At 33.5% G+C, this 12,793-nt stretch overlaps 1 protein-coding gene across 1 annotated transcript in view; it reads left to right on the top strand.

Annotated features, from left to right (window-relative positions):
* The window catches only part of CFAP47 (cilia and flagella associated protein 47), a 256,706-nt gene that overhangs the window by 96,231 nt on the left and 147,682 nt on the right, over positions 1-12,793 (top strand). The window contains 3 exon segments of the mRNA XM_056491982.1: positions 2,884-2,992; positions 3,881-4,107; positions 8,805-8,985. Coding sequence (XP_056347957.1) covers positions 2,884-2,992; positions 3,881-4,107; positions 8,805-8,985 — 517 coding nt within the window.

Below are 12,793 nucleotides of genomic sequence, written 5' to 3'. Positions count from 1 at the left end.
AACTTTTTCTGGAACACTTGGTCCTTCCAGCTTAGCTGAATAGGTGTGATGCATTTAAAGGGTCCTCAAAGTGCAAAATTTTTTGTATGCAGAACCTCAGGTTAGAAAAATTATGTCCATCTACTTTAAAAAAAAATGCATAATTTGTGAGAAGATGAAACTGCAAGATAGCTAATATGATTTTAGGGCAGTATAGTAATAGCACAGGAAGGATTTGACTTTCTTGAATGTTTTGTATATGGCTGCAATATTTGAATCATACCATTAGCTAACTGACAAAGAAGTGCAGCCACCATGCTGTGTGATGATCAAATGACTTTAAACAATGAGGAGTTTTGTATCATTCAAATATGGACTTGTGGTATATATAAAATCTAATAAATAATTTAATATAGCATTTCTGTGATTTTTTTCCTACCTACCTTTCCTACTCTTTTTGATGAATAGACCAAAATAATAATCAGGATATGTCTGCTCCTTCATTACAATCAATGAAAAAGGAACTGAGATTTAAATCACTGGACTTGAATCTGATTTGGAATCCTATCCATCACTGCAGCAGCTTTATATCTGTAATAACAGCAAGAGGATACACTGATTCAAGCCTTTTGGCCTCAAGGATGTTCCTTATTTTGAGATAATCTTTTATGTTAACTTTTCTAAGGTTTGAAATGGCAGCACAAGCCATTTAGCACATTTCTCAAGGATTTGTTTCAGTATTTCATTGTTCTTTAAGAAAAATTGAAATGGACATTTTTCAGATTTTAGCATAGATCTTTTCATAGAAGATATTATATACTGTTAAGAATAATTGTGTTGCTTTTTAAAAATATATCTTTGTTTCTGGGAGGTAATTTAAATATGAACAACATGAAAATTTTAATGATAGTAATATATTAAATCATAGTTTAAGAGTGTCAGTTCAGGCTTTTGCAGCTAAGTGTCTAGTATAAAAGTAAATTGTTTATTGAAAGAATATTTTGCCATCTATTGCTCTTACTTACTGGCTTACATGGGCAATTGAAAATTCCTAGTAGCCCTACATTCTTTTGAAAGATCAGATAACAATGGGATTGGATAGATATTTTAAAAGCTCTTTTATTAACTATTTTCATTAACAGTAAACCCTACACAGTGTTGATGCTGTCCTGTTTGCAGCTGATGGAAAATGGAAATATAAAGCAATAAAACCACAGCCATCCAATCTAAACTCTCAAAGTTCATTGAAATACCCATTCTGTTCCAAAGCATCAGGAAAAAGCCTCAGTGGAAAGAAAACAGGATTTGCATTCTGTGGAGATCAAAACCCCTTTCTTCAAAGCAAAGAGGAAATTGGGGAAGTTTGTTTCTTCCTGTAAGGATATTGATATCAGCAAGGACAGGAAAAGTAGCTGATAGCAGAATGGCATCCCAGCAAGCAGCACCTTCATAAAATTAGTTGTATGTTCTGTGTGCTTGTTGAGGGCCTTTAAGGAGCCAAATCTCTGTGTCAAACAGGAATAATTACTGTTTAAATTGGTTCCTAGGAGTGGCTATTTGTGTGTGAAAATCCAATTTTGCTGGAGGTTTCTTTAATTCTTCTCAAGGAAGATTTGTGTGAGCTCTTGAATCAAGGAAAGGGAGAAAATACTATCAAAGTTGAATAGCTTTCCTTCTGCTGGGTCAGAAGTATAATTGCAGTGTTTTCAGCCTTAACATAAATATCTGAGGAAACTGCAAATGAAGGCAAAGGAAAAATATGGTTTTCTTATGCTATTGAGCAGTATTAAAAGGAAAACATTGTGTTGGTTGGCAGATGCAATAAATTATATAAATAAATTATTTTCTTCATATCTGGGATGAAGAATAAAAGAATACGTATTTTTTATGGCAGAGTTTTACAGAACATGGTTTGTGGAAATAAAGGGAGACTGAATGTGCAAATTATATCAGTTATTGCAGAGACATTTAATTCTTTATCTTGCAATCAGTTGAAGGCAAATTGTCTGAAAAAATTTTGTGGTAAACACAAAGAAATTGTCAGAGCAATATATGCAGTTTATATGTTAAATCTTCTGCCTAGTTCAGATAGATGTATGGTACCTAACTTAGATATCTTTTTAATTTGGGCCATTCTGATTGTGGACTTTAATTTGGAGTACTTTTAGTGAGTTTTCTGCAAAAATACTCTTCTGTCTTTCATTTTAACCTTATTTTTTTCATTCCATCTATAATTCAAAGTGTTACTTCTCTGCTAGTTAAGTTATCCTTTCCCCTATGAAAAATGACTGTCTTTCTTTGTTCTAGGTCATGTTTATATTTATTTCCAACTTCTGTAAATTTTCAGTTTTATAATGAAATAATTAAGTTTTATTTATTTTTTAAAGGGGAATTTGTACATCATGCGAACCTCCCTTGACTTCCATTATTTTTGCTTTCTTGAGAAATATTTCTGGCTCAAAACTATTGTAAGCATTTTTTTAAAGAATTAAAAATGGTGAAGAGTAATGAAGGTTGCTCATGAACATGTTTAATTATATGTAACTGTAGTAGTTAGTTAGAATTCAAATTTTTTGCCGTATTTATGGGTTTTATGGTATTTATGGTTTATTACTCAGTTAAATTATATTGAGGAGTTTGAAAGGATTCTGATTTTTGAAATTTCTTTACTTTTCAGATTGAATATTATCAATTAAAGTTACTTGATTATCAGTGCATGGCTTAAAATAATTTTCTTATATTTAGGTATAATTTAAAAAAACAGTTCTCCTGAATATGCTAATTATTGCACAGAAGAGATCTTAGATATTACTAAGATATTTTTGCTGTTAGCTGTAATACTTTGCCTTCTGTTTTTCATGAGTTGCTCTCTGAAGTGTGTGGATGTGTGCCCTTGTGTTTCAGATTGGAGACTTTGTATACCTGATTGAGGGAATAGGTGATTTACCTCTGCCTTCAGAGCTGCCTGCACTGGACAGTCCAAATGTTTTGCGTGCTACCAATAACTCAGAAGGTACAGTGAATAGAAGGGAGAAGAGTAAAATTGAGCAAATAATTTTTTTGTAAATATTCTTTTATTTCTATGGATTTTTCTTAGAAATAATTAAATACATGTGGTTAAAAAGAGTTGTTTAGAGTGAAGTGTAAAAAATACATTATAATGAATATTTCTTCTAATGTTTGCCAGTCCATTCTCTTCAGATCTTCAGAGCATCAGCTGTTGGCAACCTTCATCTTGTATTGTTTTCAACATAATCTACATAAATACTTTTCATAATTTTTCTTATTTTGTCCTTCTAAATATAGGTTGCTAGCCATATGAACCTGGACAAGTCATGTTTATCTAGAATTTTTCTAGCTTTAAAACACGAGTTTTTTGTGCAGTGATGTGATTTGACAGATATTCCAATGCTTTTGTGTTCAAACAGACAGGGATAAACTCCTGTCAGTCCTATTTCAGAAACAGTGTAGCTGCAACTTGAAATAATTTCTGGTGTTTTTTTTTAGAGGGGATGTAACATCACCTAGAGGGGTAAAAGTGTGGCTGTGTTGTGTAGGTAGCAGAAAGACTTTGGTAAACTTTTAATTCTGCCATAATAGCAGTAACACTGGAGTCTGGGACTTATTAGCTAATTTATTAGGTATTTCTTAGCTGTATTAGCTAAATTTTGGGTTGCATTTCAGTCTGCTAATTTTTACTTCCCTATTATGTTGAAAAATAAAGTATTATAGGTAATAAATGGCATGTACTAGATTAATAGCATGGAACTAAACACTGAAGGAATTTTGTATTCTTTTCTTTGGAGATTAGAAATTCTAAATACTCTCTGCAGTTCCACCAGCTGATAAATGTGGTGTGTGGTTTTATTTTGCTCTTTCATTTATTTGGTTTTTTGTACAGATGCAAGCACAGTACAGCCAGTTTTATATTTGAAATGTGGGCTTGGTCAGACTCTGAAGGAACATCTGAGGATCCCACTGATCAATGAGTCAAGAGAGAGGGCCCTGGCTCTTGCTGCTCAGCAGCAGATGTCAGCTATTGAGTATGAAAGGAGACTGATAACTGGGACCCTGCAGAGCAGCAGCGTTCGAGTTGCAACTGCCTTATTGGGGCTGTCCAAAGTAGAGGTGAGAAACACAATTATCTGGTGCTGCAATGAAATTTAGTTGTCCTTGATTTGCAGGACTGAATTGTTTTTATGTTGCAGGAAATAGTGTGGTTATGGTTTTTTCACACATCTGTAGTCTGACAGTTGCTAATCCCAATTCCCCCTCACATACTGCAATATTTTATATGTTCATTCTGAAGCTACTTTGTCACCCCATGCTATTATGATATCCTTTCTTTAAGAAAACTTGACTGCCATTAAGCACTCACATTTTACTTTTACTTCTGTAAAATACCCATTATAAAAAAGCTTTCATATTCTATGTAATAGATATCTCTGTTAGTAACCTTCATTATACATATTTTTGTAAGAAGTGGATTTTTTTTCCCAAACCAATAGACCTTGAGAATAAATGAAGGAGCAGGACAAACTTTTCCTTGTCTTGCAAAATAGTTTTTAAAAAATCAAATGCAAAATAGTTTTGAAAAACCACAAGTTTTTCTAATAAGATATAGCTCCCCTCTTATGTGTCCTTCCAGCCTGTATTTTGTATTTTCCCTAGATTTCAACATCTAGAAACAAAAAGTCCTCCCAATGTTGTCCATTAAACAATCTATTTACTTATGAATAAATTATTATTACTTGTGAATAAATTTGTAATAATAATACTGCAAATAGACAAGGTTTTTCCTCATGAAGAATTCAAGTACAGCCTTCTGAGGATGATAGCCACACTCTGGGCTTTAATTTCTCTTTCCTAATGGTACCTGGCCTCAGACCAAATGCTGGGCAGCACTGTTATTCCAGTTTTCCAGTTAGGCAGTTCCCCCAGTATGGTTCCCAGTGCTAAGAGGAAAAGAATTTTCCCTTGTGGTTAAATGTTGCTAAATTAATGCCTTTTGTTTGAAAAGTAATATAAAACAAATAAAATGAGGGAGACTTGCATCATAACTTTAATCTGTTGTGTGTTTGGAGTGGGAAAACAATTGTAATTGTGTTATCTTCACTCAAGTATAGTCTCCTTTGGGATTATGGCTAGTCCACTGCTGTGGCAACGTTTATTGAGTTTTCATAATTCAAGTCCCTTAATACCACAGTCATTTAGCAAATACTTGATGAAAAGTCCAACTGCTCTGAAGTTGTGGATGGGATCAAGACAGAACATGATAGGAACAGTCCTTGCACCTCTAGATGTGCTAAAATGCAATGTGAGTTCTAAAACCACGTTTCTTGGAAGAGTGGAGGATAATTAGCTTAATTATTTTATAAAACCTATAAAGGTGGATGCTAGCACTGAATGAATTATCATGTAAGAAATGAGATAAATGTGCAGAAAGAAGTATTTTGTTCCATGTACATAAAGTTCTTATACTTGCTTATGACAAATACAGGGGAGAGGTCCTGCTACTGGCATAGAAAAGAATTTACACATGAAAAATATTCACTATGCAAACAAAATTATGAAACATATTACTAAAACTTTTTGTAATAAATGCCTGCCAACTATCTGTTTAAAGGTGACAACATAGAAATTCTGGTAATATTCACTGAAAAAATGTTTTTTGAGAGGGCTTGGTGTTTTGCAGTGAAAATTGGAGCTTAAGCAGGATTTTAAGTGGTCTAAATCCTGCCCTTTCCCCACACACAAAAAAGAAGGCAAAAAAGGAAAAAAAAAGCCCATCTACAGTGCCCATGGTTCAATGAATGATTTAGGCTCATGAAGTTCTGTGAGGCACATGTTGTAGGCTAAAGGTAAATAAAAAAAAACAAAGAATTTGCTTTTTTAAAAAAATGGTGTGGGGTTTTTTTGAGGAAGAGCCATGTTATCCTTGAGCAGAGAAGGTACTGAAAATAAAAAATTGCATTAGATACGTTTGAGTGGAATGAACTTTTCAGAAAAGGGACCTGTGGTCATATTTCAATTTGCTGAATTTTCAAGTGAGACCAATATCTATTATATTACATCATTTAGCTTTTGATATAGGATTATCAAACACAATTGATCACAGGGGTGCTGAGAGACTGAGATAATTCTTTTCTTTATTCATGAGAAATAGTTTTAGAAGTAAATTTCTAGAAGGAAGAAATGGTGCTAAATTAGGATTTGAAGAACAGTAACATGCAAGGAAGGGGAGAGGTGCCTCAGAACCCTATGACAGAATCTGCCACCCTTCACACATAGAGAGTGCAGATGGTACATCTAAGAAAATTCCTTGGAAAATCAAAAAGTCCTTGAAAAAGATCAAGTTTAGTTCTGATGCTTTATATACTCTCCATTCATTTAAAAAAAAATATTCCTAGAAAGTAATTAATCCAGGGAACTGAATGCAAATGCTATTCTTAGCTGCTAATAAGACATCTACACTTGGACTATCATGAACCATCAGGCTGATGAAGTAAAAGTTCTTGGAATCTGTCTTTTTTAACAGAGAGGCCTTAGATCTGCATTGATCATGAGAGTTAAAAAATATTAAATTCTATTTAACTCTCACTACCCACAAAAATACTGAAAATTGGAGCAGTTGCAACATTCATCTGAATTGTGTTGATGTTTTCTCTTGGAAATGTTAGCCTATGGAGCAGCAAAGTTTAGTCTTGTGTATGGTGGCAGGATTTTATTTTTCCACTAGGTCTCTCATTAAAAAGGTTTTCATCCTTTACTTGTTTACAAGATGCCAGGAAATGTTCATAGACTATGTAATACTAACCAACTGGGGTTTTTTTCCTAAAATATATTTAAAAATGAGAAAACAGGAACAAAGATCTTAAAATAAAGTCTTTCAGTGAGTTTTTAAATAGGAAGACATTTCTCCAAGATAATTATGATTCAAATGTGTTCAGTGCTCCAGGAAAGGTTATCTTACAATTATTTTGTCAATTAAAATTTAGCAAAATTGTGTAATCATGTTGGATTTTTATTTCAGTATTGGAAAATAATCTAGTTATGAAAATCATTAGTAGGTATAAATTTACATTTGATTATGCAGAAGATCAAGTCAAATTTAAACAGGTAAATGTATGTAATTCTTTTGGTTAGGAACTTCCCATTAAAAATTAGAATTAATTTTTTTTCCCCACTGCAAGGTATTCTGGCATTTCATTCCTATCAGAGAATAGTGGAACTTCCAATTAATATGGCAATTGAATTATTTGTACCTATTGATTTTTTAATTCATTTTGTGTGCATTTGAGAGGGAGTAATGTCAGAGTCCAGTCTTACATAATATAAATGAGTGAATAGTGAGCTCAGATTTTCAACTCACATAACAATTATTCCTGTTCCTTTTTTAAGTTATATTTGCACAAGTTGAGCAAATACAGTACTATAATAACTGTCCTAACAATTTGGTTTGATGTGATTTTTTTAGTCAAATGCATCTTTCCAGTTGCTCTTTATAGAGTGAGAATTTTGAATAATTATCTGTTTCTATATTTATTGTGCCAAAAACCTTTTATTAACATCTAAATCTTAACAGGTTCCCAAAGTCCATATGTACTTTTTGTTTAACACTATATTGACACTATGGAAGGATAGATTAATGGTCAAAAGAAAGCAATGTCAGAGTGTGGGTCTGCTTTCTAAAACCAGCAAGGAAATGTGAGATTTGTATTAGAAAAGGGGGAAAAAAAGCAAACCAAAAAATCCCCACCACCAACCCAAAGCAGAACCCTAGCCTAGTTGATTTAAACAGTAATTTGACAATCTTACATCTAATGGTGATCTTTAAGAACAATTGCTTTTCTTTTTAAATTGAGTTTTTGAATTCCCACAATGGATTTGAATTCCTTGGCCTACTGAAAATAGGTGCTGTGATACCTGCAGTCCTGGCAGTATTTTAAAGCAAAAGACTTTGAGAATAAACCAGTTTTCTTAGCAAAACATGACTATTTCCATATTTATCTCTGCCCTAGATTTGCTTCAAGATAATTCACAACAGTCATTAATTCAAAGCCTTGTCTGTAAAAAAGACATTACTAGGTTTAAAATTTGTTCAGCTTACAATTACTCTTGAGCATTGCAATTATAGTGTGTCATTGGATTGAAAATGGCAATTTTGAGCAAGTAGTGTATTAAATCATTGCAGTATTTTTGTAATGTTGTCCTACAGGAGTCAAATTAAGTTCATTAAGAGGTTCAGATACCTATATTGATCTTTCATTAATATACTATGTTAATCCTTTTGTAATATGTTTCATGCTGCTTTTTACCAAGAGGAAGAGTTAACTTGTCTCTAGAATTGATTCTAAATGTCCAAATTTCTAAAATATATTTTCAGGATTGAAATATCACTTAGCTAATAGTTATCCCTTGCCAAAAAGCAAAATAAGTTTTCTTTTTCATGCTTCTTATTACTCAGCAACTTTATGAAGTAGAAAAAAAAAACATCTTTCTACCACTGATACAAAATATTTTTATGGTTTTGTTTTTCTCCTTTTCTTGCCTTTCCTGCATATGCATAAAGGCCAGCAGAGTTTTTTTTCTGGGTAGGATGTGGTTTTACTGTAAATTTCAAAATGCATTTTTCTTAAACAAATGTTTCAGATGCATGATGTCTAAAAATACCTTACAAGTCAGTTTTTATTTGGAAGGATCACTCAGAATTGTTATGTAGGTTTCTTCATTACCAATTGAGTTTTAGAATTTAGCCTGTGCAGTTTTGCATTTCTTAAATTGAAAATTTTCTATGATTGTTCACATTATTGCTTCACTTGCAGAGACGTGCACTTCTGAATCCTCGGAAGCACCCCTCAGAGCTGAAGTACGTGGATTACAGTGTAGAAGTGAGCATGAAACAGTTCTTTCAAGTTCCTAAAAAGTTCTCTATTCCAGTGTTAGCTTCAGCCAGAGTTAATTTGAATACGTCATCAACCCAATACCCTACATTTCAGACAACAGGTAATAGTCTTAATGGTGACTGTATTCTTTCGCTAAGATAATCTTTATTTTTAAGGTTTTCCTTAAAAGATTCAGAAAATGATATTTCTTTCCTTTCTACTATTGATCAACTTCACCTTTCTTGTCACTACCCAAGTTCTAAATATTAGCTCAAACCATATTAGCTTTCTACTTGCCATTGGTTGGTTTGTTTTCTCAAAGGCACACAAGCACGGGAGACTTGCTTTAAAAGTCAAATTAATTTAGTCTGTTTATCTGACAGATCCTGAATTTGTGTTCCCTTCCCATTTCTCCCTTCATTTCTCATCCAGCACTCATCTGTGTTCAAATTGTGTCACTCATATCACATCTCTTTTCTTGTGTTCCCTCCTCAGACAGCCAGAGGGAGATTTCAGGTAATGGTGTCCCTCATCAATGAGCAGCTGTGCATTACCTTTCAGAGTTATCTGGCCATCTTTGGTCACTCTGTTGTATCTAATTATTCTAGTATCTCAAATTTTATACTGAAGTCTTGTTGATTTTTAAAAAATGCTTTATTTAAACCTGTAAAACACTCTAGGTTGCATTTCTTAAAAAAACCTCACAACAACAAAACAACTTGAGCCATTGAGAGAGCTGAAATCTGGAGAAAAGGAGTCTCGGGGGAAACTTCATGCAAATTTGTAGAATGTTTCTATTCTGGAATAAAAAAAAAATCTCTTTTTTCTGAGAAGTCTCTGTTACAGATGCTTTAATAGAAATAGAATTTAACTGCTGTCAAACATTTTAGGGTAAGTTTTTAGGAAGATGGCAGCAATAGTTATGGCAGTATTAGAAGCAAGATTGGTGAAAGACTACAGGACAAACAGGCAGTAGAAGTTGTAGATGTAGCACTGAAGGCTGGAACATGTCATGTGTGGCAGGGTATTTAAATCCTAGTTGAAACTCTTCCATTGTCAAGTTAATAAAAATGTGTTAGTGTCATAATTAGTGTAGAGGTGAACCAAAAAAAGTCAATGGCTTTGTTGAGTTTTTTAGGAGATTCTTTGGATTGCACTGTAGAAGAGCAGAATAACAGCTGGGGGGAAGAACCAACTCTGCACACACAGATCTGATGTTCTGATCTCCATCATGGTCTCATAACAAAGGCTCAGAACTGGCCAGTTGGCAACTACTCAAATTACTTTAAAAGTTGAAATGTGAATTAATATATCTGAAAAATTTAGAATATTAATTGCATTATATTCACTACAAAAATGTAGTGAATAAAATACATTATAGTAAGAAATGTAGTAAATTGACTACATCACAGTAAGGAACTAGTTATTTTAGTTCATGCTTATTTATTCATCAAAGGGTAATTAACATATAATTGAAAGAGGAGAATAATCAGTGTAAAGTCAGAAATTATATCATACCACAGTGTACACAACCTTTTTGATATATTTTTTTTTTCTAGGATGGTTAATAGTTATATGAGGAAGTAGAAATGTCAAGATGATGCAGAAAAATAAATGAGGCTTTTGTAGTTAATTCAGAGAGGTGGTGAGGTAAAGAACATCCAGAAAGGGAAGCTGAGATAACCAGCTGATAGCATAAAAACAAATCTGTGTTCAGTAGGAAGACAGTGCCAACTGATTCAGTGTATTTGTTGCACTAATGAGGAAACACAGGAGGATTTACAGGCTCTTAGAAAACCTAATATTGTGACAGAAGTCCCCAGCTGGTGCTCCTGGGCAAACCACTGGTCTCATCTGAAAATTCTGACATCATTGTCTGAGCAAACAGCAGTATTTTAGCCATGGTGGTAGCTTTCCTCAGGGTGAGAGTAGCTGGTTCCCTGAAGAAATGACAGTGCTTAGATTTATGAAGAAAAGCAAAGCTGGAATCAAGCTGGCTAAAATCAATTTTTGGATCAGAATTTCTTAGATTGCAGTAGGAGGAAGTGTGTATCCAATAGTTTAAGAACTCTGCCAACAGGGAATTAGAAGGTAAAAAGTCAATGCCACTCCAAACATTTTTTTTTGTAAAATAGATCTTGTTAAATGACCTTATTACATTTTTGGCACTATTTACAGTTAAAATAGATAAAAAGAACAATATGTTTACCTTAATTCAAGTGTGATATCTTGATCAAAGCCCATACTGCATACTTGCATAGATCTAAAATAATAATACATTTCCAAGATTGAAAACCTTTAGCAAATGTTGTTAATTCATTATTGGAGAGCCATCAGAAGGGGAACCAGTAGTTACTGCACAATATTAACTACATTTCACTAATTTGGAAGATTATACAAAGATTTTGTTGAGTTAGAAATGACACAGATTTTGTGAAAGAAGTTAGTTTGAACCCTTAAATAGTTATAAGCCATGAATTTTACTGTAAGCAAGTATGTAATTCCATATTTGGAAGGGAGTCTGCATGCTAAACCTTTTGGTATGTAAGAAGATCATGTCATACACCATGGTGGTGGTTCATCTTTGTCTCAAATGAGATCTTTAAGAATTTTAGTTTCCTTCTATCATCAGAAATAGCCTCGGAAATAATTCAATCCCCCTATATAGCTTAGGAGAAAGGTAATTGACAGTAAAACTGCAATGCTTTAGAAACCAAAGAATGGTAGATTGAACATTCAGAAAGTCATGTTGGACATAATTGAGAAATGTTGCAACATTGAAATATGTTGCCTTTTTCTTAGAGGGGTGTTATGAAAAAATGAAAAGGATAAAATGTCAAGTGGGATTAAAAGAATGGCTCCAAATTTTAAAAACAGAGAAGTAGCATCTGAAACCAGCTCCATGCTTCACCAAACTAACAAGTTCCTTCTAAAGATGAAAACAAAAGAAATTTTGAATATAGAGATTTTAGGGCTCAGAGTCATAACTTGAGTTATAACTTTGCTTGCCAGTGTCACTGACTTTGTAATGCATATATATGTTTAGAATCTCTACAATTATTTATGATTTCCTGCCATGCAGTCTTATTTTGTAAAACTATCTGTGTAAATGAGCATGCTCTTCCTGGAGGTAAGGACTGTTTTTAGTAAGTCAGAGCTATTATATTATCACTGTTGAATAGCTTTTATAAGTGTTTTTCCTGCAGAATATGGTGCTGAATATTTTCTGGTCCTGTCCAGCAGCACAACACCCACTGTGGTTAGGAAAGAAGGAAAGAGCTGTGGGTTTTCAAGCAGAACTGTGAAAACCAGTGCAAAATTCACTGCTATTTTTCTTTTCAGCAATTAGCTGAAAATCAGCTCCAACTAAGTTTTATCTAAGCAGAACAACTTCTTAGGCAGTTGGATTGAACAACAAGGGTTTTATGTCAAATAATGTTACATATCAAAGATGAAATAACATAGGTAGAAACTGGAGGAAGGACCTTGTTTTACAGTGATGTCTCCCAAAATGTTTGAGAAATCTGCAAAGCAGCAGAGTACCTGTCTCACAGTCTGAACTAAAGCTGTCAGCCTTACTTCCCACTCTTTTTCTGACATCAGCCCCATTGTTCTTTCATCAAAGGATTTTTTGTAAAATTGTGAAAAACAAGGATCCTTGAATGAATAACTGAAAAAATAATACTGGAACAGCACATCTAGTTCTTGTTCCACACTTTAGACAGAAGGTTGCAAATGAGGAAGGGTTCAGCCAAGTTCTGTTCTAATTTTTAAGGTCTTGGAAGATTGAATACCTTGATGACTCTCTGATCTCTGAGGGAAAGAGGTTCCTTTCAGGTTAACTGTAATTATTTAAAAAGGAAAATATATTTGACTGTGAAGATTGCTAAGTGCTCTATGCAGAAAGCACAGGACTTTCTACATAAGAC

The sequence above is a fragment of the Oenanthe melanoleuca genome, chromosome 1, assembly GCF_029582105.1.
Source record: "Oenanthe melanoleuca isolate GR-GAL-2019-014 chromosome 1, OMel1.0, whole genome shotgun sequence".
Classification (NCBI taxonomy): domain Eukaryota; kingdom Metazoa; phylum Chordata; class Aves; order Passeriformes; family Muscicapidae; genus Oenanthe; species Oenanthe melanoleuca.
Note: the sequence above shows the minus strand (reverse complement) of the source record. Positions and strands in the feature narration are given on the sequence as shown.